The sequence below is a fragment of the Oryx dammah genome, unplaced genomic scaffold (assembly GCF_014754425.2).
Source record: "Oryx dammah isolate SB20612 unplaced genomic scaffold, SCBI_Odam_1.1 HiC_scaffold_3, whole genome shotgun sequence".
NCBI classification, from domain to species: domain Eukaryota; kingdom Metazoa; phylum Chordata; class Mammalia; order Artiodactyla; family Bovidae; genus Oryx; species Oryx dammah.
Genome location: NW_024070187.1, coordinates 71,188,466 through 71,213,850, shown reverse-complemented (window position 1 = coordinate 71,213,850; position 25,385 = coordinate 71,188,466). Strand labels below are relative to the sequence as shown.

The 25,385-nt window shown below is 38.4% G+C and overlaps 2 protein-coding genes and 1 non-coding gene across 3 annotated transcripts in view; 2 read left to right on the top strand and 1 right to left on the bottom strand.

Moving 5' to 3' along the window:
• LOC120862146 (multifunctional protein ADE2) overlaps nucleotides 1–4,322 on the bottom strand; it is a 40,091-nt gene extending 35,769 nt beyond the window's left edge. The window contains exon 1 of the mRNA XM_040238263.1: nucleotides 3,928–4,322. Coding sequence (XP_040094197.1) covers nucleotides 3,928–4,309 — 382 coding nt within the window. The 5' untranslated portion in view covers nucleotides 4,310–4,322. The remainder of the gene's footprint in view (nucleotides 1–3,927) is intronic.
• Nucleotides 1–19,673, top strand: part of PPAT (phosphoribosyl pyrophosphate amidotransferase) — a 38,260-nt gene extending 18,587 nt beyond the window's left edge. Inside the window, exons 2-11 of the mRNA XM_040238267.1 lie at nucleotides 5,879–5,945; nucleotides 9,448–9,654; nucleotides 10,903–11,015; nucleotides 11,119–11,264; nucleotides 11,917–11,989; nucleotides 12,740–12,891; nucleotides 13,600–13,727; nucleotides 14,570–14,791; nucleotides 16,381–16,501; nucleotides 17,743–19,673. Coding sequence (XP_040094201.1) covers nucleotides 5,879–5,945; nucleotides 9,448–9,654; nucleotides 10,903–11,015; nucleotides 11,119–11,264; nucleotides 11,917–11,989; nucleotides 12,740–12,891; nucleotides 13,600–13,727; nucleotides 14,570–14,791; nucleotides 16,381–16,501; nucleotides 17,743–18,008 — 1,495 coding nt within the window. The 3' untranslated portion in view covers nucleotides 18,009–19,673. The remainder of the gene's footprint in view (nucleotides 1–5,878; nucleotides 5,946–9,447; nucleotides 9,655–10,902; nucleotides 11,016–11,118; nucleotides 11,265–11,916; nucleotides 11,990–12,739; nucleotides 12,892–13,599; nucleotides 13,728–14,569; nucleotides 14,792–16,380; nucleotides 16,502–17,742) is intronic.
• Nucleotides 10,549–10,621, top strand: TRNAS-GGA. Its single transcript has one exon. It is a non-coding gene; the product is annotated as a tRNA-Ser (tRNA).
• Nucleotides 19,674–25,385: the final 5,712 nt, after the last annotated feature.

The window sequence follows — 25,385 nt, the reverse complement described above, 5'->3', positions numbered from 1 at the left end:
TCCTGCAATGTGATAAAATAAAAGAACCCTGCCAACCTTAAAAGATAAAGATGTCCCTCCTTGATTATATCATTTTCACATGTTTTTCTGCTGCTGCTGCTAAGTTGCTTCAGTCATGTCCGACTCTTAGCGACCCCATGGACTGCAGCCCACCAGTCTCCTCCGTCCACGGGATTATCCAGGCAAGAATACTGGAGTGTGGTGCCATTGCCTTCTCCCATGTTTTTCTAATGCTGTTTTACTGAGTAACAGACTTAGCATTATATTTTACATGAATGAGATCAAATGTTAGGTATGATTTTAATATCATAAACATTTATTTAAATCACTATTTACCATTATAATTACAAGGTATTCCACTAAAGAATAAGAAAAGGAATACTGTTTATCATCTTAAAGATTTTATTGGGGATTCTTATATTAAAAGAGAAAAGTGAAAAATAAGGGAAGTCTCAATGATTTCAAGTGGCATGGTGGTTTAGTCACTAAGTTGTGTCCCACTTTTGCAACCCCATGAACTGGGAACCTACCAGGCTTCTCTGTCCGTGGGATTCTCCAGGAAAGAATACTGGAGTGGGTTGCCATTTCCTTCTCCGGGGAATTTTCCCGACCCAGGAATCAAACCCAGGTCTCCTGCATTGCAGGCAGATTCTTTACCGACTAAGCTACAAAGAAAGCCCATAATTCAATTAAAGTGGCATAGTTACATAAATTTAAAAGGGCTTCCCAGGTGGCATTAGTGGTAAAGAACCCACCTGCCAGTACAGGAGACAATAGGAAACATGGGTTCAATCCCTGGGTTGGGAAGATCCCCTGGAGGAGGGCATGGCAACGCACTCCAGTATTCTTGCCTTGAGAATACCATTTGACAGGGGAGCCTGGTGGGCTACAGTACATGGAGTCACACAGAGTCAGACATGACTGAAGCGAGTTAGCACAAAGCACATAAACATAATTTTAAAAATTGTCATTTTAAAATTGAGTTTCACAATTATTTGAGGCTAAGTTGCAGTTAGGGAATGTTTTTGATTTAGTTGGGAATATGGAAAATAAAAATCTTAAATTACATAAGAACTCTCTTTAGAGAGAAGAAGAAAAGATACTGACATCCTCAGGTAATTTATCGACTGAGCTTGATGAGAACAGCAAGGAAAGGTAGGGCTTACTATTCTTTTATCTGCTTTACGGCCTGCTTCTGTTTATTGAAAAGGTCTTAGAGCTGCACATACAGGTAGGGGCAAAAAAGAAATCTCTCTCTCCACCTTCTTCAGGAAATTTTTTTCCCTCAGGTTGATCATTCCTAGCAATAATCCCAAAATTGTATGCAGGGGACCCACATGGTGGAGATTTTAAATTGAAACCCTTAAATCATTATTCTTAATGCATTTGTATACAGTAAGAAAAGGGAAAGACTGGAAATTGGTCACTGAAGGAATGTGATACAGCAGCAGTAGGCCAAAGGTATTCTGAGATTGAGGATGATTATAGTTTTTAGAAGATGAAGCCTCTTAGAGTCCTTTCCCAAGGCTTAGTCAGGCTACCTGCTGCCTAACAAAAGGGACAGATCCTCTGTCCTTGAAAGAGGACCCTTTGCATGAAACAGGTTGATCCCAACAGTAGAAAACACACATTCACTTCCTTGCCTTCTTTTTACCATACACCAATAAAAATTTTGCTGGTTCCACCTTAGAAAAACCAGAAGATGTCATAAATGAATCAGAATTGGAGAAAGAAGGGCTCTCTAAGCCTTAGAAGGGCTTCCCTTGTGGCTCAGCTGGTAAAGAATCCGCCTGCAGCGTGGGTGACCTGGGTTTGATCCCTGGGTTGGGAAGATTCCCTGGAGAAGGGAAAGGCTACCCACTCCAGTATTCTGGCCTAAAGAATTCCATGGACTGTATAGTCCATGGGGTCACGAAGAGTCCGACATGACTGAGCGACTTTCACTTCACTTCACTTCACTTAAAGCTTTAGAAAAAAAGCTGTTTGACTGTGTTAAAACTTTTTACTTTTGTGGGTTAAATAAAAATCAGCCAAAATTTTAAGGTGAAAGGTCGTCATGCAAATTTTTCTAAGACCTTAACTGACATGAAGCGTCAGTTCATAAAGTTGAATAAATATATATAAAATGTTCCACAGCACTTTTAATTAAACAAATGCAAAGTAAACAGTTATTGATTGCATATACTGTTAAATGTGGCTATGTATTTATTAGATTAGCGTAGTAAGTAAATAAGTGTTAGTCACTAAGTTGTGTCCAACTTTTTGTGACCCCATGGACTGTAGCCCACCAGGCTCCTCTGTCCATGGAATTCTCCAGGCAAGAATACTGGAGTGGGTTGCCATTTTCTTCTCCAAGGGATCTTCCTGATTAGGGATCGAACTCTGGTCTCCTGCATTGCAGGCAGATTCTTTACCACTGAGCCACCAGGGAAGCCCCAGATTAGCATACTCCATTATTTATTAAATCAGCAAAGTCTCCCCGCCCCCACCCCCTGTTCTACAAAAGGGACAGTTTCATTGTTAAAGTATGGTTCTTTTGGAAAGAAGTTACTTTAGTAATATGTTTCAGAGTAATCATACCCCACATGTTGACCGGAAATTGAACTTCTGATAGTCTATCCTACTGGGATAATTTTAAATTGGATAAAAGTTATATACTTGGTTGTAGGAAATTCCCTGGTATCCCAGTGGTTAGGCCTTGGCTCTTTCACTGCTGGGGCCTGGGTTCAGTCCCTAGTTCGGGAACTAAGACCCCATAAGCTGTGCAGCAGGGAAGAGGTAGTAGATTATACCATATATGACAGGGAAATGACAGTAGATAGCACAGATTTTGACACAACAACTCAGCACACACAACAGCACAGATTTTGAACTGAACAACTCTGCCCTTAAAAATAGCAACTCTGGGACTTCCTGGTGGTCCAGTGACTGGGGGACTGAGTTCTACCCCAGGTCAGAGAACTAGATCCCATCTGCCGAAACTAAGAGTTCACATGCTGCAGCTATCAAAGATAATGAGTGCAGCAAATAAGACCTGATGCAGCCAAAATAAATGAATAATTTTTTTTTAATGAAAACTACTACAACTCACTGTTAGCTCAAATGATGGTTAGTGTTTTGTAGCAATGAAGTATTTTTTAATTAAGGTATGTACAATTTTTTAGACTACGGTATAGTGTAATATAAATTTTATATGCACTCAGTTCAGTTCAGTCTCTCAGTCATGTCCGACTCTTTGTAACCCCATGGACTGCAGTACGCCAGGCTTCCCTGTCCAAAAAGTTTGTATGACTTGGCTTTGTTGGGATATTTGCTTTATTGCAGAGATCTAGAACCCAATACACAATATCCTCAAGGTATGTCAGTATTTAAATCATTTAATCATAAATAATTTAACCTATCAAATCTATTTGTTTTACTTTCTGTTAAAATGGAGATGTTCTTCCAAACTACTAATGACATTTTTATCAGTTACTAGTATTTTAGTGCTTTTCTTTATAAATTTAGGAAAGTGGGAACATTAATATAGAGCAGAAAGTTCTGTCTTATTTTGGAGCTGGGAAAACAACAGTTGAGCAATACATACATATTTTTTTCAGTACTCGTAAAATTAAGATTAAAAATACTTTCAGAACCCAATCCATTTTCCAAAAACCATATCAGACATGAGTAAGGAGCAGTTGGCATTAACAGTTGGTACCATTTTAATGTGTTTGTTTTTTTATTTTACAGATCTTTTGAATGGTGGCATTATTTCAATTATTTTTTAAAATTAATTTTTACCTTGTGCAAAATAGCATATACATACAGGTCAGTTGTTTTTCTCAACCTTGCTCTTTCAGGCTATATTTATCATATGGACTCAGAAGTCTGGTTCTCTTACGGTTTGTTAGGTAAAAACAAAAGAATGGTACTTTTTCTTTTTACCTTCGGTGGTCACTGGGGCTGTACTTGGGCTCAGCGTTGCCAGGCACCTGTCATTTGCATCTTCCTCTGTTAATGGTGTGGCAGGTTCATACTGCAGGATGGCATCCAAATCATGGAAGAACTTCATAGTTTTAGAGCTGTCTCCAGAGTTGTGGGCATATTTAACTGTTCTGTATTCATATTTGAGATTTTTGTACTTTGCCCGGCACTGTTTCCAATCTCTGTATACTCCTAGTGCTCGCAGCCTTTTAGCAATGTAAATAAATATTCCTTTATTTCTCAGTGTTCCATAAAGTTGTTTTCGTATATTTTTTTCTGCCCAGACACTTAGCAAAGCTTTAACCTCTTCCTCAGTCCAGTGCTTTCCTGCTCCACTCTCCATGTTGAAAGTGACCTGGAAATGATTCACTATTTCTAGCCAAGGTTTTGTTTCCTAGGAAACCAGACGGCTGGTTGTCAATAAGCTGTGAAGAGCTGAAAGGATCTAGTTTAACTGGTTCAAGCTGCCCTAGGGGAGTAACTTGAGAAACTGCCAAATAAGCAGGCTTCCTGATTAAAGAAGCCTGGACCTAAAAGATCCCTAAGGTTACTCATTTCAGCTTTAAAGAACAAATTACCCTTGAGACAAAAGGGAAAGAAAACCTTTTTTATGTTTATTTCTAATTTACTATACGATTGTTGATTTTTTGCTTGTTTGTTTTGGAAATGGTTGGCAGAGGTTCTTTCTGCCACAAAGGTTTGTGACTAAGGTTATTTTTTCCCCTCTGATATGAGTTACTTAGTTCTTCTGACATTGGTTAACTGAAGACCGCATGATTTCACCAAATAAATTAATCTTAAGTCACAAATTATTCAGTTGTATAGGATGTATAGTATTATGTATTTAATGCATTGGTAATTTAGCAAAATTACTTCACTTTTAATTTTCTAGATTTTTACTTTGCAAATGCATTTAATGTTATAGTTTCTCTTGTCATTAAAATGCCTATTATAATTTTAGAAAAGATCCTTTCTACCAAATAAATCATGTTAGTAATTGTTAATGTATATGTACATATATAGTAGAGATTTATTTTTTATTTCTACCCTGATACATATTTTTTGGAACAACAATTTGTTAACAAACATCTAGTATTTATGGCACTTGTTCAGAACTACTAAAAATTGTTAAGCAGTGGAGCTTTTAGTTTATCTTTTGAGTTTATACTCCACTGTGGTGCAGATCCTTTAAAGTCTTACCAGTGTGTTACCCTACTGAGCTAGAAACCTAGCTTCTGGCTTTCTCTGTATCCTCACCTAATAGTACGAAGTCAGGAAATGAGATAACAGAGTGCCTGATCAGCTTAGGGCTTTTTGAAGCAGCATTTGTTTTCTGATGAAAAAAGAGATAGTTATATGTCAGAAGAAATTTGGGAAGTGCAAAAAAGCAAAACAAACAAACAAAAAATTTTATGATTCCAGTACCCACAAACATTTTACCTGCTATTTTATTTGGGGCTTTTAATTTATATCTACATACTCAACCTTATTTAGAGGTCACCTATTACAGAGGTTACAAGCACAAGGTCTGAAGTCAGGTTGTCTGTGTCCTAATCTTGGCCATGCTACCATTCTCTGTGTGATACTGGATGAGTTAATTTTGTTTCTTTAGTGTTGTCCTTATCTGTAAAATGTGAACAGTAATCATAGTTACTACTTACGTTGGATTGTTTTGAAAGCCTAATAAATTGGATCATTCATATGCATGCTTAAGACAGTGCCTGGCTTATTAGTCATAACTCAGTCTGATCTGCTCTTCTAATCATTGTTATCATCATGAATAGAAGTAGCATTTAATGTGTTGTCAGACTGAGTTCGTGGATGTTATTGAGAAAAGTATGTTCCATAAGATTCATTAAGAAATGTATCAGTGGGTTAAATTTAACAGTTTGACACCTTTTTATATTCACAGGGGTCAGGAGAGTGCTGGTATTGTGACCAGTGATGGAAATTCGATACCCACATTCAAAACACACAAGGTATATTTAAACATTGACAAGCATTGATGATAAAAGTAACAATAGTCAGAAGACAGCTAGTATATGGTTGGGGGGGACTTTGAATAAAAATAATTTGTATGTAGAAGCATAGTTGATCCTTTAACAGTACAGGAACATATTTTGTATGTCATATGTATTATATATAGTGTTCTACAATAAAGTAAGCTAGAAAAAAGAAAATATTATTAAAATCATAAGGAATAGAAATTATAATACAGTACTGTCTTTGTTGATACAATAAGCTTATGTTGACTTTTTATAATGTAAGTTGTCAGTATCTATGTTAGTGTAGTCTTAAGTTGGTACAGAACACTGTAGATGGTGTACCTATTGCTAACATAGACCTCGAAAATGAAAAGATAATGTGAAAAAATTCCTGTGTAGGGTATAACAGTTCATGCATTGATAACAAAGAAATAGCAATATGATTGCTTTTTGGTTGCCTAGCCTATACACTAATAAGTGAATTGTTATAAAATATCATTACTTTATGCCCATGTAAGGATGGGCTATCCACTTTAACACCAGTCTTGCACATAATGTTCTACACATTGACTGCCTAGGTGACAGTAATGGTGCTGACACAAAAATGACCATATGGTTTTCACCATATAGTTATTAGATTTTCACACCAAGCCTCTCGCACATCCACAATAAGATAACTTTATTAACTGTACAACATGATTAATCACTGTTCATTAAATTGAAGTGGATCATCATAAAGTTCTTCATCCTAGTAGTCATCTTCATAATGAGTAGGCTGAGGAGAGGTTGGTTTTGCTGTCTCCGGTGTGGAAGGAGATGGTAGAGGTAGGAGGGGAGGCAGGAGAGGCAGGCACACTGGGTGTAACTTGCTGGATACGTCATAATTTCTGTCTCACTCACTTGCTTTTTTACTTCTCTAAACTTTCTCTACAATACCATCCTTCTACCCTTTGCTTTAGCTTAGTGCCCATAGAAAGGCCTATATCATAAAATAAGTCAAAAGCAGTCTTAACCAATCAGAACCCTTCTGCTGGACTGTCTGATGTCAGTTTGTTTTCTGGCACTGCTTTCTTCATGTTTTCTTCCTCATCACCTGGCACTAGTTTGAAAGCGCTCATCTCCATCAGATATTTTTAATTTTTTGCCATATCCACAATCTCTTTTGTGATTTCCTTGATTAGTTCTATCGTAAATCCTGTGACGTCATGCACACCCTCTGGACACAGTTTTCTCTGGCATGGATTTATTGTCTCAGGCTTGATGGCTTTTACAGCTTTTTCAACAACAATGGCATCTTCAGTGGTGTAATTCTTTCAGACTTTCAGGCTGTTCTTTCTGTTGGGGTTGTCTTCCATGGCACTGACAGTCTGTTCCGTAGAGTACCATGTGTAATGAGCCTTGGAAAGTCCTTATGATCCTCTGACATTGAGGCTGAATTAGAGATGTCATGTTTGGGAGCAAGCAGATGGCTTCAACCACTTGGCTTCAACACTGTCGAACTTATGGGGTTCTGAGTAGCCAAGGGCATTGCCCAATATCAAAAGAACGTTAAAAAGCAGTGCTTTACTGGCAGGGTACTTCCTGGTTTCAGGAATAAAGCATCAATGAATGGTACCAATCCAGAAAAAGAGTTCATGTTGTGCAGGCTTTATGGTTCAGTCATGAGTTAGAAGACTAGCAGCTGCTGTTTATCCTTTCCCTTCAAGGTTCAGGGGTTCGAAACCTGTAGATAAGGGTAGTCCTAATTATAAACACTACTGCATTTGCATAAAACCAGAGAGTTAGTCCATCCTTTCTGGCCTTAAATCTTGATATTTTTTTAAGCCAAACCTCTCCCTAAAAATCTCCAGCCATCCTTCACTGACATTTAATTCTCCAGCTTTAGATCCTTCACCTTCCTTTTGCATTGTCATCATTTAAATAACTACACTTTTTCTCAAATCTTATTAAATAGGTATGCCTTTCTTATAGCAATCCTGAACCCACCTAAGAGCTGCATTTTCAATATGAGATAAAAGAGTGTTTCACAAAAAGTTCATAGTGTTTGTGCCAGCTAGTATAGCTGCAACAATGGGTTCATGTGTTTTCCCTTTCTTTTTTTTTTTTACAATGGTCTTTATGCTGGATTCATTTACCTTGAAATGGCAGGGCCGCCACAGCTATAGGCCACAATCTACAGTAGACCTCAAGCAATTCAACTTTTTCTTGTAAAGTCACGGCTTTACTTCCTGAGAGCACTTTCAGTGTCACTGGTGTCACTTTGTATGAGTCCCATGGTGTTACTCAAGGTTTACAGCATTGCACTAAACACGAAGAAAAATACTCAATAACTGGGAGAGGAGACTTTTCACTGCAATAAGCAACTTGATGTAGAGATGAGTGGCTCACCCAGAGGTGATTAACATCAGATGGCATACTTGCATTCAAGTGGATACTTGCAACACTTGAACTCCCCACAATATTAACAGGAGGTGGCTCCAAAATAATTTCAGTAGTGCAGTATGGACTACAGTTCATTTTATGCAGTTACTTAATACTGCACCCTTGTTTACATTTCTTGAAAAAGCAAATAGCACCAGTTATGGTTTGCGTTTTTTGTGTGCATAAGTTTTGATAAATGTTAACATAAAAGGTTTCTGTATATTTTTATGGTAATAAATGATAAAATAGATTAGTATCTACAAATATTTTATGCATCCATGACATACTCAGTTTCTTAAAGTTTTTACTCTAGGCTACATGGCTTACTGTATTTTTATATCATTTTTAATCTCCAAAAATTTTTTTCTGATATATTTATTGGAAAAAAAAAGCATGAATAAGTGGACCTGTGCAGTCCCAGCCTGTATTGTTCAAGGGTCAACGTTTTTATTTGTTCTTCTACAGTGCATTTCTCTCCCAGTGATAATTTGCTAGATTGACTCAGATAAGTTATCATTTATTTGAATACTTGAACATACTTTGAATTTTAAATTATAATTTAGTTGATCATAGTTGACAAATGTTACCTCTTAGTACATCTGTTCTTCAGTGTTTTATCAAGAAGTATCCTATGAAACAGGTGACTCAGTAGGTAAAGAATCTGCCTGCAGTGCAGGAGACTCAGGTTCAATTCCTAGGTTAGGAAGATCCACTGGAGAAGGGGTTGGCTACCCATTCCAGTATTCTTGCCTGGAGAATTCCATGGACAGAGGAGCCTGAAGGGCTGTAGTCCATGAGGTGGCAAAAGAGTCAGACACAACTTAGTGACTAAACAACAATCTTATAAAACAAGCATGATTAATTTTGTTATATGAATTCCACCTCAGATATATATTTTAATGCTTCACAGTTCTTACAATTAGGTTAGTCTTTTTTTTTTTTAAGATTAGAATTCTGAAGCATAGGGAAATTAAGTGAACTTCATTTTCTAATTTGGAATTGTCTGAGCAGAAGCGTCTAAAAGTGCTACTAGTGTTTTTTTCCCTAAGATAAGCTTTTATTTTGACTTTGCAAGGGAATGGGTCTTGTAAATCACGTATTTACTGAAGACAATTTGAAGAAATTATATACTTCAAATCTTGGAATTGGACACACAAGGTATGCCACTACAGGAAACTGTGAATTAGAAAATTGCCAGCCCTTTGTTGTTGAAACACTTCATGGAAAAATAGCTGTGGCACATAATGGCGAATTAGTTAATGCTGCGCGCTTAAGGAAAAAGGTAAGGTTTTGTTTTTTTTAATGCTTTTTTCATGATTGTGATAAATTATTGACAAGAAGTACGGAGGATCTTGGTAAAGTGTATTGTCTTGTTGTTGCCACCTGTTACCTAATTGCAAAGAACAACTGTAACAGAATTACCCGGAGTACTTGTTTCTCATTACCAATTCTAAGATATTCTCCCCAGAGCCTGAGGTGGGAATGAGGTGGCTTAATCTGCAGAGTAATATGCTCCTGAGGTGATTCTGATGCATTGTTTTGGAATAGTGATTTGGAAAATTGATTTAATTATTCCCAGAACTTTGTCCTACCCTCTTCTTAGGCTCTGGCATTGTCATTGTAATAATACAGTTTTTTGCTACCAAATGAAAACAAATATTTTGTTCAATCAAAAATATAAATATGAAGTAAAAATTATTTTAAAACTCACTATTTAGAGATCACCAGCAAAAGTTCAATTACAAACAACACCTTGTTCATTATTTCTAAACCTAACCCCTTACGCAGGTACTCAGCTTCATCTCAGCACATTTCACTGCATCAGGGCTGATCAGTGAGGGTAGGTAGCCACCATCATCACCACCAGCAAACCTGGGTTAAAAGTGCCTGCTGCGGCGTGCCACTCTTATGGGAATGTGTCCTGTTTGTCAGGAGTGGACTGAAAAAGTTAGAACCACAATCCCACCCTCATGCTGTTTCCATCTCCCTCCCCACCTACCTACTGCAGGTCTACATTCCTTCAGACTTAGTTTTCAAAGGCTTTCCTGTATACCTCCTAAAGCACTTTTTTTTTTCCTGTTTGAAAAGTTTCAGAGACTTCCCATTGCCTCCAGCAGTAGATATACAGTCTATTATTAGTATATTATTAGATATAAATACCTTCCATTGGTGGGCTTCCCTGGTGGCTCAGAGGTTAAAGCGTCTGCCTGGAATGCAGGAGACCCGGGTTCGATCCCTGGGTCAGGAAGATCCCCTGGAGAAGGAAATGGCAACCCACTGGAGTACTCTTGCCTGGAGAATCCCATGGAGGGAGGAGCCTGGTAGGCTACAGTCCATGGGGTTGCAAAGAGTCGGACATGACCGAGCGACTTCACTTTCACTTTCACTTTCTTTCACCATTGGTAGAATGCAGGATTTCATAACAGCATCCACACAATATCTGATCTCTTTCTATGATGGCAGGCTATTGGGTGAAGGGTGAGTTGAAGCTTCCCCTGTAATGGTTATGACTTTTCTCCTTTCTAAATAGCTTCTGCGTCATGGTATTGGTCTGTCAACAAGTTCTGATAGTGAAATGATCACCCAGCTACTGGCTTATACCCCTCCTCAGGAACAAGATGACACCCCAGACTGGGTAGCAAGGTAATTGTTAAAGTAGACTGAGCTTGCAGCTGTGATAATGAGACCTTTGTCTTGCATGTGTTTATAATGAAAATTGTTCATTGAATTATTTCATTGATTCCAGGATTAAAAATTTAATGAAGGAAGCACCCACAGCATACTCTCTGCTTATAATGCACAAAGATGTGATTTATGCAGTCCGAGATCCCTATGGAAATCGTCCTCTATGCATTGGTCGTCTTATTCCCATTTCTGATATAAATGATAAAGGTAATAAACTTCAAAAGAAATACAATAATTTCATAATGCTTTTCCAAGTCATTGTCTTACTATTGGCACACCCTGAAATCTTTAGGTATTGGGAACTTACTGAATAAAAAAGCTAGGTAAAAAAGAAAAAAGTGGCCCTTAGTTTTTTCCTCTTTTTAGCCACTCCAGGTAGGACGTGGGATCTTAGTTCCCTGATCACTAATCGAACTCGTACTCCTTGTATTGGAAGCACCGACTTTTAAACCGCTGGACTGCCAGGGAAGTCTTGGCACTTAGTTTTTAAAGTACATTTCCTTGAGTATTTCTGAGGATGAGCCACTTTTAATATATTTAATGGGCATTCCTGTTTGGTTCTGCCTGAACGGCCTATTCATATCCTTTGTCCACCTATTTCATTTGTGCAGTATGATTTCAGTGATTTTCTTTTTGACTTGTCAGGTGTCTTATTCAAGCCATGAAATCATTTTGTTTGAAGGAAGCTTGTGATCTTATCTTTGGTACTAGTCAAATGAAGAGTTCTTAAGTCATAGTCATGGATAGTGTATGAGTTCTTTTGTTTATAAAATTGGTGTTTAACTGTTCTCCTGAAATAGGTAGCCCCTTTTAAATTTCTTGAATTCAATAACTGAATTGATTGTCTTGTGATTTACAGAAAAAAAAACATCAGAAACGGAAGGATGGGTGGTGTCTTCAGAATCTTGTAGCTTTTTATCTATCGGTGCAAGGTAAATTTTGTATCATTCAACGTAACAACTTTTCCATATCAATTAAAAAAATTTTTACATGAAAGTTTTCCTTCTGATGTCGGCAAGAACACATGCTTTTAAATGCAGTTTCTTTTGTACATTGTGCTCAGCAGTTGTACTGACATTAATGTCCTGGTTTAGTTGCTAAGTCATGTCTGACTTCTGTGAACCCATGGACTGTAGCCCACCAGGCTTCTATGTCCTTGGGATTTCCCAGACAAGAATCCTGGAGGGGATTGCCATTTCCTTCTCCAGGGCATCTTCCTAACCAAGAGATCGAATCCATGTCTCCTGCATTGGCAGGCAGATTCTTTACCACAGAACCACTAGGGAAACCCAAACATGCCAGTAGGACCTTCTCATCCTGGAACTGGGATCTTGTTTTCAAAATACCGTGAGACTTATTTTAGAAAGGAAGAATCTCCTCGACAAGGAATAATTATGAGCAAAAAAATTTAAGCCAGGATAAAAATGTTCTCTTTAACCTTCATTCTGTTGCAAATCAATAAAATGCAGGACTTTTATTTTTTTAAATTCTAAATTCAAGTGTAGGGTAGCAGATTTATAGAAATTACTGTTGGAGAAATACTTTTTTTTTTAAACCAATAGAGTTTATATTAAACTGAATCCTTTTTCCTTTATAAGGAAAGGGGCTCTGTGCACTTTATAATAGATAATTAGCCTTAAGGACTGGTTTACTTCAAGTCTCCTTTAACATTGTTTCCCAAGATATTACCGTGAAGTCTTGCCTGGAGAAATTGTGGAAATATCCAGACATAAAGTCCAAACTCTTGATATTATACCAAGGTCTGAAGGAAACACAATGGCTTTCTGTATCTTTGAATATGTTTATTTTGCAAGACCAGATAGTATATTTGAAGGTAAGTAAAATATCTCTAACTATTGATATCAATCTGTTATCTTATTGAAACAAGAAAGTGCTTGGGCCCAAAGGCTTTGAAGGCACAGTTATATGTTGTAAAAAGATCACAGTTCCTCTATCAGATTTTTTTCCTTTTTGGAGTAAAGATTATGATTTTTAGCTATGTATTAAGGTTAATTTTTTAATTAATTGATTACTTATATTTATGTGGCTGCTTCGGGTCCTGGTTGTGGCTCCTCGGATCTCCATCACGTCACGTGGGATCTTTTGTGGTGGTGCATGGACTCTCTAGGGGTAGCGCACCAGCTTCAGTAGTTGTAGCATGCTGGCTGTCTAGTTGTGGCTTCAGTAGTTGCAGCAACCTGGCTCTCTAGTTGTGGCATGAAGGCTCCAGAGTGCCCGGGCTTAGATGCTCTGCAGCATGTGGGGTCTTAGGTCCCTGACCAGCGATTGAACCATTGTCCCCTGAACTGCAAGTTGAATTCTTAACTGCTAGACCACTAGGGAAATCCCAAGGTTAATTTTTTTTTTTTTTTTAAGAGTGAATTCCCCCTGATTTTTGAGTTTCCACTTTAGTGTTTTTTTGTCTTGCTTTTCTTTTGGTACTCAATTCTATAGAGTTCTAACAAGCTAGTTTCTTCTAATAATGATATGCTGGGCTATATTATACTAAGTAAAAATCTATTTCCTTTTCCAAATATTCTAGACCAGATGGTTTACACAGTAAGATATCGTTGTGGTCAGCAGCTGGCCATTGAAGCCCCCGTGGATGCAGATTTGGTCAGCACTGTCCCAGAATCTGCTACACCTGCTGCTCTTGGTTATGCAACAAAGGTATTTTTCTCTTCAGTAACACACAGTGAGTTGCTTATTTAGCACTGGGATTAGAAATTGATGTATATAAAGAGAAACTCATCAATTTATCAGTAAGGAAAAAGACAGTGTTTCTTTACAAGAGTTACTTATTTTTCAGCCTTTTCATTTAGTGGCACTGTTTTTTAGTGGATCCACAAAAAATTCACCTAAAGAGTAGGAGAATGATCCCCTCATTTTAGGAAGATAACATCATACCATATATTGAGTTTAGTGGTAATATTTACTTATTATAAAGTACCCTCATAAGCCACTGGTGTATTGTTTCTTGCTAAGTGTGGGTAGTAATAAAGCTATTTTTAAAAATTTTGTATAATGTTCTTAGTACTATGCTTAACTGCATTTTTCATAACCGAGTAGATTATATAATTATAGTGATTCTGGGGTATAATACCCAACATTCATTGTGTTGGGAAGTTCAGTTTATGAACTTTTTAAAGGAATAATATGCATACAATATGTGGATTTTTCTTAGTGATTAATTCTTTGTCATGTGTTCACATGCTTAGCATTTCCTTCTAAGATAGAGAAATAACAATACGTAAGAAACATTACAAATTCTAGTAAAATGAATTGTTTCCCCACTAAGTAGAAGACTTTTGATAATTTTTCTTTTTGCCTTGTCTTCCCGACAGTCTAGATAGTGACGGAAAATTGTAATCTGATGATGGAGAGCTCAAAATTATAACTGCATTTAAAATTTTTACATACATGTTCTCATGGAAGCATGACCCAGAGAAAACAGGGCCCTTGAGTTCTCCATATATGTGCTGCTCATTGTCCATTTATTCCTTCTCTGTTAGTGTGGGCTTCCATACGTGGAGGTGCTATGCAAAAACCGGTATGTAGGAAGAACATTCATTCAGCCAAACATGAGGTTAAGACAACTTGGTGTTGCAAAAAAATTTGGCGTACTGTCAGACAACTTTAAAGGAAAAAGAATTGTTCTTGTAGATGATTCAATTGTGAGAGGCAATACCATCTCACCCATAATCAAGTTACTCAAAGAATCTGGTGCAAAAGAGGTAAGTAATATTAAAACACCTATCCTAAAGCACCAATAATTTACAATATGATAAAATTGGTAAAATTTTATGTTAAAATTTTTATAAATCTAATTTAAAACTAACAAGTCACCAAACAGATACTTTTAAATTTGTAGGATATTGATTACTTTTTTTATGAAGATGTAGAAGCAGTCCTACTATAATAATTTGACACAGTGGGTTATATTATCAAATCACAAAGCTTATTCTAACTAAATACTTCAGTAATTCATATTACTAAATGAGATGTGTCATTTACTAATAGTTGATCAGATTTAGAACTAAAATCCACTGTGGAGAAAATGATATAGAAAGCAATATGACAGTCTAAGATAATTATGCTTAAGATTTCTAGCCTTTTTTAATGACTAGTTATGATTATTGGAGAAGGCAATGGCACCCCACTCCAGTCCTCTTGCCTGGAAAATCCCATGGATGGCCTGGTAGGCTGCAGTCCACGGGGTCTCGAACAGTCGGACACGACTGAGCGACTTCACTTTCACTTTTCACTTTCATGCATTGGAGAAGGAAATGGCAACCCACTCCAGTGTTTTTGCCTGGAGAATCCCCGGGACGGGGGAACCTGGTGGGCTGCCGTCTATGGGGTCACACAGAGTCGGACATGACTGAAGTGACTTAGCAGCAGCAGCAGCAACACCAGTTATGATTATGATACTCTTTGGAATTCTGTGAAAGTCATGTAATGAAGACAAAGAAGTGTAAAGTTAGTTCAGCACCCATACTATAGTAAAAAAAGAATAAGACACAAATAAATACAAAAACTGGAAATAGCTTATATATCTACCAGCAGGAAATGATTTGGTAGATTGATACGTCAGTATGATGAAATACAATGCAACCATTAAAAACTATAAAGACTGCTAAACATGGGGAAATCTTTGCTGTTATAAGAAAGGTAAAAAGTAAATGTGGACACTGATTATAGCTTTGTAAATTTTCCTGACAAAAGTCAGAAAATAATGATAGATTAAAAAAAGTAGACAAACATAGTTCTTTGTAATAGTAAGGTGTTTTTTTAAAAAAAATTATATCCTGGTAGGTGTTATTTTCTTTTTACTAATAAAATGGTAAAATAAGAGGTAGGCAAAAGTTCAAGTGTTAGAAGAGAAAAATGAAGGTGGTCCTAGGAATGTAATAAATGAGAAATGAGAGATCAGAAGAAAGAAATATCCTTGTCAGTAGGTGACAGAAAGAAACAATGGGCAGCTCTGTATAAAGAACCCTTTACAAGTGGCTAACATTTCAAAATTCGTGCCCAGGTCACTTTAGGGTCTAGAACAGGGCTGCTCAAGTAGGATTCTTGGTTGTTCTTTAAGTTAATTCTAAAAGTAATTCTGACTGAACACTTGGAGGTCTGTATGTATATCACATGATTTTTTTCTACCTATTATTTTGAAAGAAATTTTGTAGTGTGCATTGCTGCCCATATGTTTTTAAAACATTCTGTAAAACAATTTTATGTTGCCTTTGCCAGTGACAGAATTTTGCATAATTGTTCTTCCAGTGACTGTTGAACTAACGAACGCGTGACATGATTTCTTTCCAAGGTACATATTCGCGTAGCTTCACCACCAATTAGATATCCATGCTTCATGGGAATAAACATACCAACAAAAGAAGAGCTTATTGCCAATAAACCAGAATTTGAGCATATTTCAGATTATCTAGGTAGGTATCAAAATTTCTATAAACTTTGATCTTTATTCATTTTTAGCAGAAAATCCAAGCTTATCAATCTTTACACTTTTAATGAAAAACAGTGTTCAGTATTTGTTAAAAGAAGATGTTATGTATGTTGAGCAGACAAACAGTGGGAGTGCCTGATGTATATGGACACCATAGTGAGTGCTGTGATAAGAGAGCTAGGCCAGGTGAGCTTGGAGGAGAAGGAAGAAGGGCTTTCACAGCAGAGAGCTGCGTATCAGTTCACATCTCCCGAAGCTCAGATCAGAAGAAAAACAAGTACTTTAACCACAGATTTCTAATAAAACAATTTGGATGTGGGTACAAATCAAAAGTGAAAAGCTTGTGTAGACTCATCATTAACAATGAGGTCAGAAGACTTGCAGATGGAGGTCAGCCTGGGAAGACATTTACCTTTCAAATTCAGGTGAGGTATAAACTATAAATATCATCTGCATGTTCATCCACGTGTGATATGTCCACCACATTCACTGTTTACGGCTGGTGTTTCTCTTGACTGGTCATGCCTGGTTGTGTCTGTACCTTACCAGTTAAGTATTTTGAACATTACCCAACTGATACATTGTGAACACTCACTCTTTGCCAGGACCACATCTACATTATTGTAATGATATTATGAAAATGCTATAGTTAGTATTTCCCTTATCTGATAGATGAAAAATATAGACCTGGGAAAAGTAAATGACCTTGAGCTTAAATGAGAACCCAGATCTTCCTGACTTCAAAATCTCTTATTCAAGAAAACTGACTCCTGAAGCCTTTTGAATCCACTTTAGACACAAATTCTCCAGTGCTATTTTAAATTATGTTATCCCTTAAATTCCAATTTAAAATTAAAAAAAATAATAAAGACCCTGTGTTTTATTGATGCTCCAGCCACCACCACCACCCTCCTTTATTTTTAAAAAAAAAAGAGAGGCTAAAGGAGGGAATTCCCTAGCAGTCTAGTGGCTAGGACTATGAACTCTTACTGCTGAGGGCCCAGGTTCAATCCCTGGTAGAGGAACTAAGATCCCAGAAGCCATGTGGCCAATAAATAAGTAAATAATTGAAATTTTTAAAAAATAAATTAAAAAAAAAAGAAAGGCTAAAGGAGACATTTTTATTCTGGCTTATGTTTTTCTGTTTGTAACTATTCTCTGTTAGGCAGTTCTTCCTTTCCAAAGGAAGTGTCATGACCTTTTCCCCCCTCTTTCCCCCTTTAGGAGCAAACAGTGTTGTATATCTGTCGGTAGAAGGACTGGTTTCATCTGTACAAGAAGGAATAACACTGAAAAAACAGAGAATGAAAAAGCAAGACATTATGGTTCAAGAAAATGGGAATGGTCTGGAATGTTTTGAAAACAATGGTCATTGTACACAGGAAGATATTATGATTCAAGAAAATGAGAATGGTCTGGAATGTTTTGAAAAGAATGATCATTGTACAGCTTGTCTGACTGGAAAATACCCTGTGGAACTGGAATGGTAGCTGCCAGGGGCAGACATCATATTTCAGGACACAGAAGTTGGTGAAGTTGTCATGGTTATACCTTCATTTACTGTTACTCAGTTGGTACAATGTGAAATGCCACATGCTTGTAAGTTCTGAGATTTTTTTCTGAAAAGGATACCAAATTGCTATGATTTATTCAGTAATCCTGGATAAATACTTTGGTATTACGTAGGAACTTGGATGATCCTTTCAGTTTTATTCAGTACTGTTATTTTTTAGAAATCATGTACATTTCAGATCATCAGCAGTAATGTAGCAGATAGGTGAATTTCTGTTTTAGAGACGATTGCCAGGTATTATACTCTCACAGGTTCTTAGGAAATTTTGTGGAATGTTTAAGAGTTATTGAAATTCATTTATGGAATATTTTCATAATTGAATATGGCTAATTGCATTAATACAACAATATGTGTTTTGTTTTGCTTTTTCACTTAAGCATTAGCTAGCTTGGTTAGAGAAGAGAAGTGGTTAATGGTCAAAAGACAAGTGGTTAATGAAGCCAGGTCCATGCTTTAAGGAGTTTACAAGAGTTAGACTAAGGTGTTGTGATGCAAACAGGACCTGTGAGTTCATTGTTCATTATAAACAAACGTTTTATCCTTCATTGGATTATATGCCTTTTAATGAAGTGTCGATCACTTGCAAACATGTGTATGCAATGAGATGATCAAGTAGAAACACTGTAGGGGCCAATTTTAAGGAACAAGGAGACAACAACTTTTTCCAGTTAGTATACTCATCTAATTCCAAGCATTAACTCATTAATTTACCACTTGTTCTACTTTACTGAGATCTAATGAATTAGATTTTTTTAAGGTTTTTTTTTTTTAACTGTTTGTTAATATCTGAGGTGACTTGCCCTCAGCCCTTGCTTATGTAAGATTTTTAAAACATAACAGTGTTTTTTTAGGTGCATTACTTTGATGTGGTGTACATAGTGTCCAAATCCACCTAGAATTATAATATTTATTAATAACCATAGTCTTTTTCTCTTCGTTCAGTATTTTGTTTCATATGTTGTGTCATGGCAGGCACGAGAAACTGTTGACAGCTCTTTAAGCCCATATGTGGCAGGCAGCAGTGACCACATAACCCTGTGGTGGGAACACAAGCACACTGGCATTTGAATGACGCCCTGGGACAATTGTGTATGTAGCCTCTTAATGTCTTAAATGTATTCTTTGTGGCACCATGGAGGCGGCGAGACCTTTGGGTCGCTTTTGAACTAGCCTTACTTACATTTTTTACATTTGATTTTTAAAAAATAAAACAAGAGACTCAGGGAAAGTACTAAACCAAAATCTCTGATTTGACTTTTGTGTTTTCCATAGCTTTTGGTTTTATTGAGGTGTTTTTAGAAAAGAAAATGGTACTGTGACACTTTAGTAATTTTACAGATTTCTGACTCTTTCTCCACCATGACCTTTTATTTCACAAGTTTCTGAACTGTGAATTACAGTTTTATATCAGTGTAATCTCAAATGTTGTTTAGCTGCTTTAAATTTATATAGGTATGGTAAACTGCAGAGAAAATGAGAAATATGTTTTCACAGAATCTGTATTGTAAACCAAACTAAGCCTACTTTTTGTGAATTCCTTGTGATGCATTGGTGACAAATACATGTAATGAGTACATTTAAATATGTGGGTGTTCTTTTTCTAAATAGAGATTTTTAGGTAGTGTATCATGGTGAACAGCACAGTGACAGTCATACTCAGGATCCGTTCTTGGCTTCACCTATATCTTGCTTCTCTGATTCAGGCATTTCAATAATAGCACATCTCTTATGAACCAGGCAAACTGCTGATGGAGAAGCAGGGATGAATAAAGTAATTAGAAATGCAGTGCTAAGTAAGCACTATGATAGTGGCCAAGTTCTAGGCAACACTAGCAAGAACAGGGAAGGTGTCACAGAAGAGGAGGCTTAGATTTTCAAACTGTGTGCACTGTTGGAATGGAGTACTCTTTAAAATAAAAATAAAGTAGATAACTGAAAAAACTGTGGTACATCCAGGCAATAGAATATTATTTGATCCTAAAAAGAAATGAGCTGTCAAGCCATGAAAAGACATGGAGTGAACTTAAATGGCTATGACTAAGTGAAAGATGCCTGTCTGAAAAGAGTACATACTGTATGAGTCCAACTATATGACATTCTCAAAAAGGCAAAACTATGGAGACAATAAAAAGATCAGTGGTTGCCAGGTGTTGGTGGAGAGAGAGGGATGAATAGGTGAAGCACAGGGGAAATTTTTAGGATAGTCCAACTATTTTCTGTATTACTATGATGGTGAATAAATGTCATTATATATTTGTCCAAACCTATAGAATATATCGGGTTCTCATATATTACTTTACTTTGCCAACAAAGTCCATCAAGTCAAAGCTATGGTTTTTTCAGTAGACATGTATGGATGTAAGAGTTGGATTATAAAGAAAGCTGAGCACCAAAGAATTGATACTTTTGAACTGTGGTGTTGGAGAAGACTCTTGAGAGTCCCTTGGACTGCAAGGAGATCCAACCAGTCAGTCCTAAAGGAAATCAGTCCTGAGTATTCATTGGAAGGACTGATGCTGAAGCTGAAACTCCCAATACTTTGGCCACTTGATGTGAAGAACTGACTCATTGGAGAAGACCCTGACCCTGGGAAAGATTGAGGGCAGGAGAAGGGGACGACAGAGGATGAGATGGTTGGATGGCATTACCAACTCAATGGACATGAGTTTGGGTAGACTCTGGGAGTTGGTGATGGACAGGGAAGCCTGCCGTGCTGCAGTCCATGGGGTCGCAAAGAGTCGGACACAACTGAGTGACTGAACTGAACTGAATAGAGCATATGACACCAAGAATGACCCCTAACGTAGGCTAGAAAATTTGGGTGATAATGATGTGTCAGTGTAGGTTCATCAGCTATAACAAATAGACCACTCAGGGTGCGGGGGGGAATTGATAACAGTGGAGGTTATTATATGTGGGGATAGGGGCCGTATGGGGGGCTTCCCTGGTAGCTCAGCTGGTAAAGAATCCACCTGCAATGCAGGAGACCCCTGGGAAGATCCTCTAGAGGAGGGCATGGCAATCCACTCCAGTATTCTTGCATGGAGAATCCCTATAGACAGAGGAACCTGGTGGGCTACAGTCCATGGAGTTGCAAAGAGTTGGATATGACTAAGCACAGCCCAGCACAGGGGGCATATGGGAACTCTGTACCTTCTGCTCAGTTTTGCTGTGAACCTAAAACTGCTTTAAAACCAGTCTGTTTAAAAATAAAGATACCAGGGGACTGATCAGTCTTCAGTGGTTAAGACTCCAAGCTCCCACTGCAGCAGGCACAGGTTTAATCCCTGGTCAGGAAATATGATCCTGCATTCCTTACAGCATGGCCAAAAAAAAAAAAAAAAAAAAAAAAACACAAAATAAAGACACCAGGGTCAACCTCTAAAAAACAAAAACAATAAAAATAGATGCATATAGTTAAAGTGAAGAAAGCAGAGGCCATCTCCAGGCTTCTATAGTGCATCCACATTTTAAATATTTTTTCTGTCATTAATCTCTGTATGTTTTAAATAATTAGTTCATACTACTTGCTGTACCAATTTTAGATATTATCTCTGCTACTGCTAAGTCGCTTCAGTCATGTCCGACTCTGTGCGACTCCATAGACGGCAACCCACCAGGCTCCCCCGTCCCTGGGATTCTCCAGGCAAGAGATATTATCTCTACTTCCCTGGAATATAGCAAAGTGTGCTTTGACAAACTTAATCCACTTAATCATATTAATATCATTGCCTCTCAGAATCTTGCCCTGGAGGATCAGGTGAGTTTCTCATGCCTTTCTTTGGGTTTCAAGTAGGTATAGTCAACTTCTCTAAGGAAAACAGCCCTCATGTTGATCAAAGAGAAAATCCAGACCCCTCAACAGTAGAACTGCACAGACACTTCAGAGTAAACAGCAACATGCAATGTAAGCTTGTTTTTGTGTGCAGAAATTGTCTTCTTATGTAGCTCAGTTGTTGGATGACAGAAATCGATTCTTTTAACTGTTTTGGAATTTCTCACTGTACTATGTCAAACAGAAAATGATGACACAAAGGAGACCCGGGTTGGTCCTTGCACCCTTCCTCAATCATTGAAAATTGCTTGTTTGGCTTCACTGATGGTTATGTTAGATGTGATGGTAAATTTTATGTCTCAGTTTGGCTAGGCTCTGGTGCCAAGTTGTCTGTTGAAACACCTGTCTAGGTATTTTTTAGATGTAATAAACATTTAAATCAGTAAACTGAGTAGGGCAGATTGCCCTCCATACTGTGGGTAGACCTCATCCAGTCAGTTGAGGCCTTAAGAACAGACTGCAGTTTCCTGAATTAGAATTCTTGGGCCTGCACCCTAGAAACCCTGCCAGTTTCCAAGCTGTTTCAGGGCTGCAATATCAACTCTTAACCTGAATTTCTGGCCTCTGGGTCTGCCCTAGGTTGCAAACTTGCCAGCCCCCACAATTCTTTGAGCCAGTTTCTTAAGCTCCATTTATTCCATTGGTTCTGTTTCTCTAGAGAACTCTAGTGGGCTCACTCTTGCAGACAGCCTGACTTCCCTCATCCTCCCAGTTTTTTCAGTCGCCAGGGAAATGTGCCGAGCCTGAATGAACTCAACCACCCGTCACTCTTTCCTCTGCCTTCAACTGGGCAGCTGAGCTCCCTTAGAATAAATCACACAACACAGTCCCAATCGTGCTATGGGCTATGATGCTACAGGAGCACATAACAGTGACCTAACCTTGTCTTAGGGTAGGATCAAGGACTTTGAAAGTTATTTTTGAAATAATTTTTATTTTCAGAAGAAACAATGACATTGACAACTGAGAGAAGAGTTGGGAAGTAGGTGAAGAGAAGCAGTGAAATGAGAACGTACCAATAAATGTGCAAAGGATCAGCAAAATACTGGGGTATGTATTTGATTAACGGGAATGGGAACCATGTAGTCGGTGGAGAAGAATAAAAAGATACTCAGGAAACAGGTGCAAAACACATGAGTCTCTGCTGTCAAGAGGGATTAAATTAGGTCAGACTTGGAAACAATGCAGCTGCTATAGATTCTACGACAAGTGTTAAGTCACACAAGTGTTAAGTCACAGTTTGGGAAGGGTCTAGGCTTGGGCCCTATTTAAAAGCTAATAAGGTAACCTGTTACCATTTCATGGCAGTGCACATGAGGTTCCTGGGTTAAAGACTTGAGAATTTCATTACTTGTGGCCAGAGCATTCCGTTTGATGGCTCTCCAAGCCTCCAAAGTCCCCCTGGGTGACTGAGGTAGACATAAATGGATGTCTGCACACAAACTGGGTGGTGGTACAGGAAAGGAGTACTAAGTTTGGGGGGATTCATTCTTTTTACAGTAAGTGGAAGCAAGCCTGCTACTTGGGGAAGACATTACCTCAGCTCTGAAGATAGATCACTCTAAGCAGTCAGTATCTTGTATTCTTTGCATACTTAGTAAGAATTTGCAGGGACACTCAGGGTCCATGGCCAAGTGCTTTCAGGGTCCATGGCCAATTGCTCCCAGCAGTATGCTAGGTTCATGGGATGGTGGTTGGAGGAAGACAGCTAAACTCTCAAAGTTTGAAGAAAGGCGATGTTGAAGCTGTGTTTCCATAAGAGGAGTAACTGTTCATCGAGCCAGTGTGGAGAGAGAAAGGGTTTTTAGCCTGTGACCCAGCTGAAGCACAGGTGTGGAAACTTGATAAGGGTTTGGCAGGCCCAGAAGACTTACGCTGCTGCTGCTGCTAAGTCGCTTCAGTCGTGTCTGACTCTGCGACCCCAGAGACGGCAGCACACCAGGCTCCCCTGTCCCTGGGATTCTCCAGGCAAGAACACTGGGCTGGGTTGCTATTTCCTTCTCCAGTGCAGGAAAGTGAAAAGTGAAAGTGAAGTCGCTCAATCGTGTCCCAACTCCTAGCAACCCCATGGACTGCAGCCTACCAGGCTCCTCCGTCCATGGGGTTTTCCAGGCAAGAGTACTGGAGTGGGTTACCATTGCCTTCTCCCAGAACTAGGGTCTTATTATAGCTGGATCTGACAGTACCAGGTGTGGGGACTGTGGAGTGTGGGCTGAGGAAGCAGTGGTTAATTGTGAGAGGTTAGGCTAGAAAGATAATGAGCTATCTCACTTGCCTTACTAGAGTCTGAATGCCATGTAGGCAGTGAGACCACTGAAGCTTCTTAAGAATTCTGTGGCAGCTCTGATGTATGTTTTAGAATGAGCAGTCTAGATTATGAGGTAAAATGGTATCTTAAACATAGTCTTCTACATTTGCTGCCTCTTAGACCCCCTGAAAATGACAGTAAAAGGATTTTTTAGGGTCACAAACTCAAGGATAGAAAGTGATAACAAAATTCTGAAACCAAAAGCAAAGGGTTCAGATGATTTGGAAAAGCTCAGATATGCAGATGACACCACCCTTATGGCAGAAAGTGAAGAAGAACTAAAGAGCCTCTTGATGAAAGTGAAAGAAGAAAGTTGGCGTAAAGCTCAACATTCAGAAAACTAAGATCATGGCATCTGGTCCCATCACTTCATGGGAAATAGAAGGGGAAGACTTTATTTTGGGGGGCTCCAAAATCACTGCAGATGGTGACTGCAGCCATGAATTAAAAGACGCTGACTCCTTGGAAGCAAAGTTATGACCAAACTAGACAGCATATTAAAAAGCAGAGACATTACTTTGCCAACAAAGGTCTGTCTAGTCAAGGCTATGGTTTTTCCAGTAGTCATGTATGGATGTGAGAGTTGGACTCTAAAGAAAGTTGAGCGCCAAAGAATTGATGCTTTTGAACTATGGTGTTGGAGAAGACTCTTGAGAGTCCCTTGGACTGCAAGGAGATCCAACCAGTCCATCCTAAAGGAGATCAGTCGTGGGTGTTCATTGGAAGGACTGATGCTAAAGCTGAAACTCCAATACTCTGGCCACCTGACGTGAAGAGCTGACTCATTGGGAAAGACCCTGATGCTGGGAAAGATTGAGGGCAGGAGAAGGGGACGACAGAGGATGAGATGGTTGGTTGGCATCACTGACTTACTGGACGTGAGTTTGGGTAAACTCCAGGAGTTGGTGATGGACAGGAAGGCCTGGCGTGCTGCAGTCCATGGGGTTGCAGAGTTGGACACGACTAAGCAACTGAACTGAACTGAAAGACTAAACCAGAAGGGAGCAAAGCCAGTAAGCAATTCTATTTACATCACTTTGTTTTGCTAGGTTGTGTCCAACTCTTTTGGGACCCCATGGACTGTAGCCTGCCAGGTTCCTCTGTCCATGGGATTTACCAGGCAAGTAAATGCAGGAAGGAAATGCTTGCCA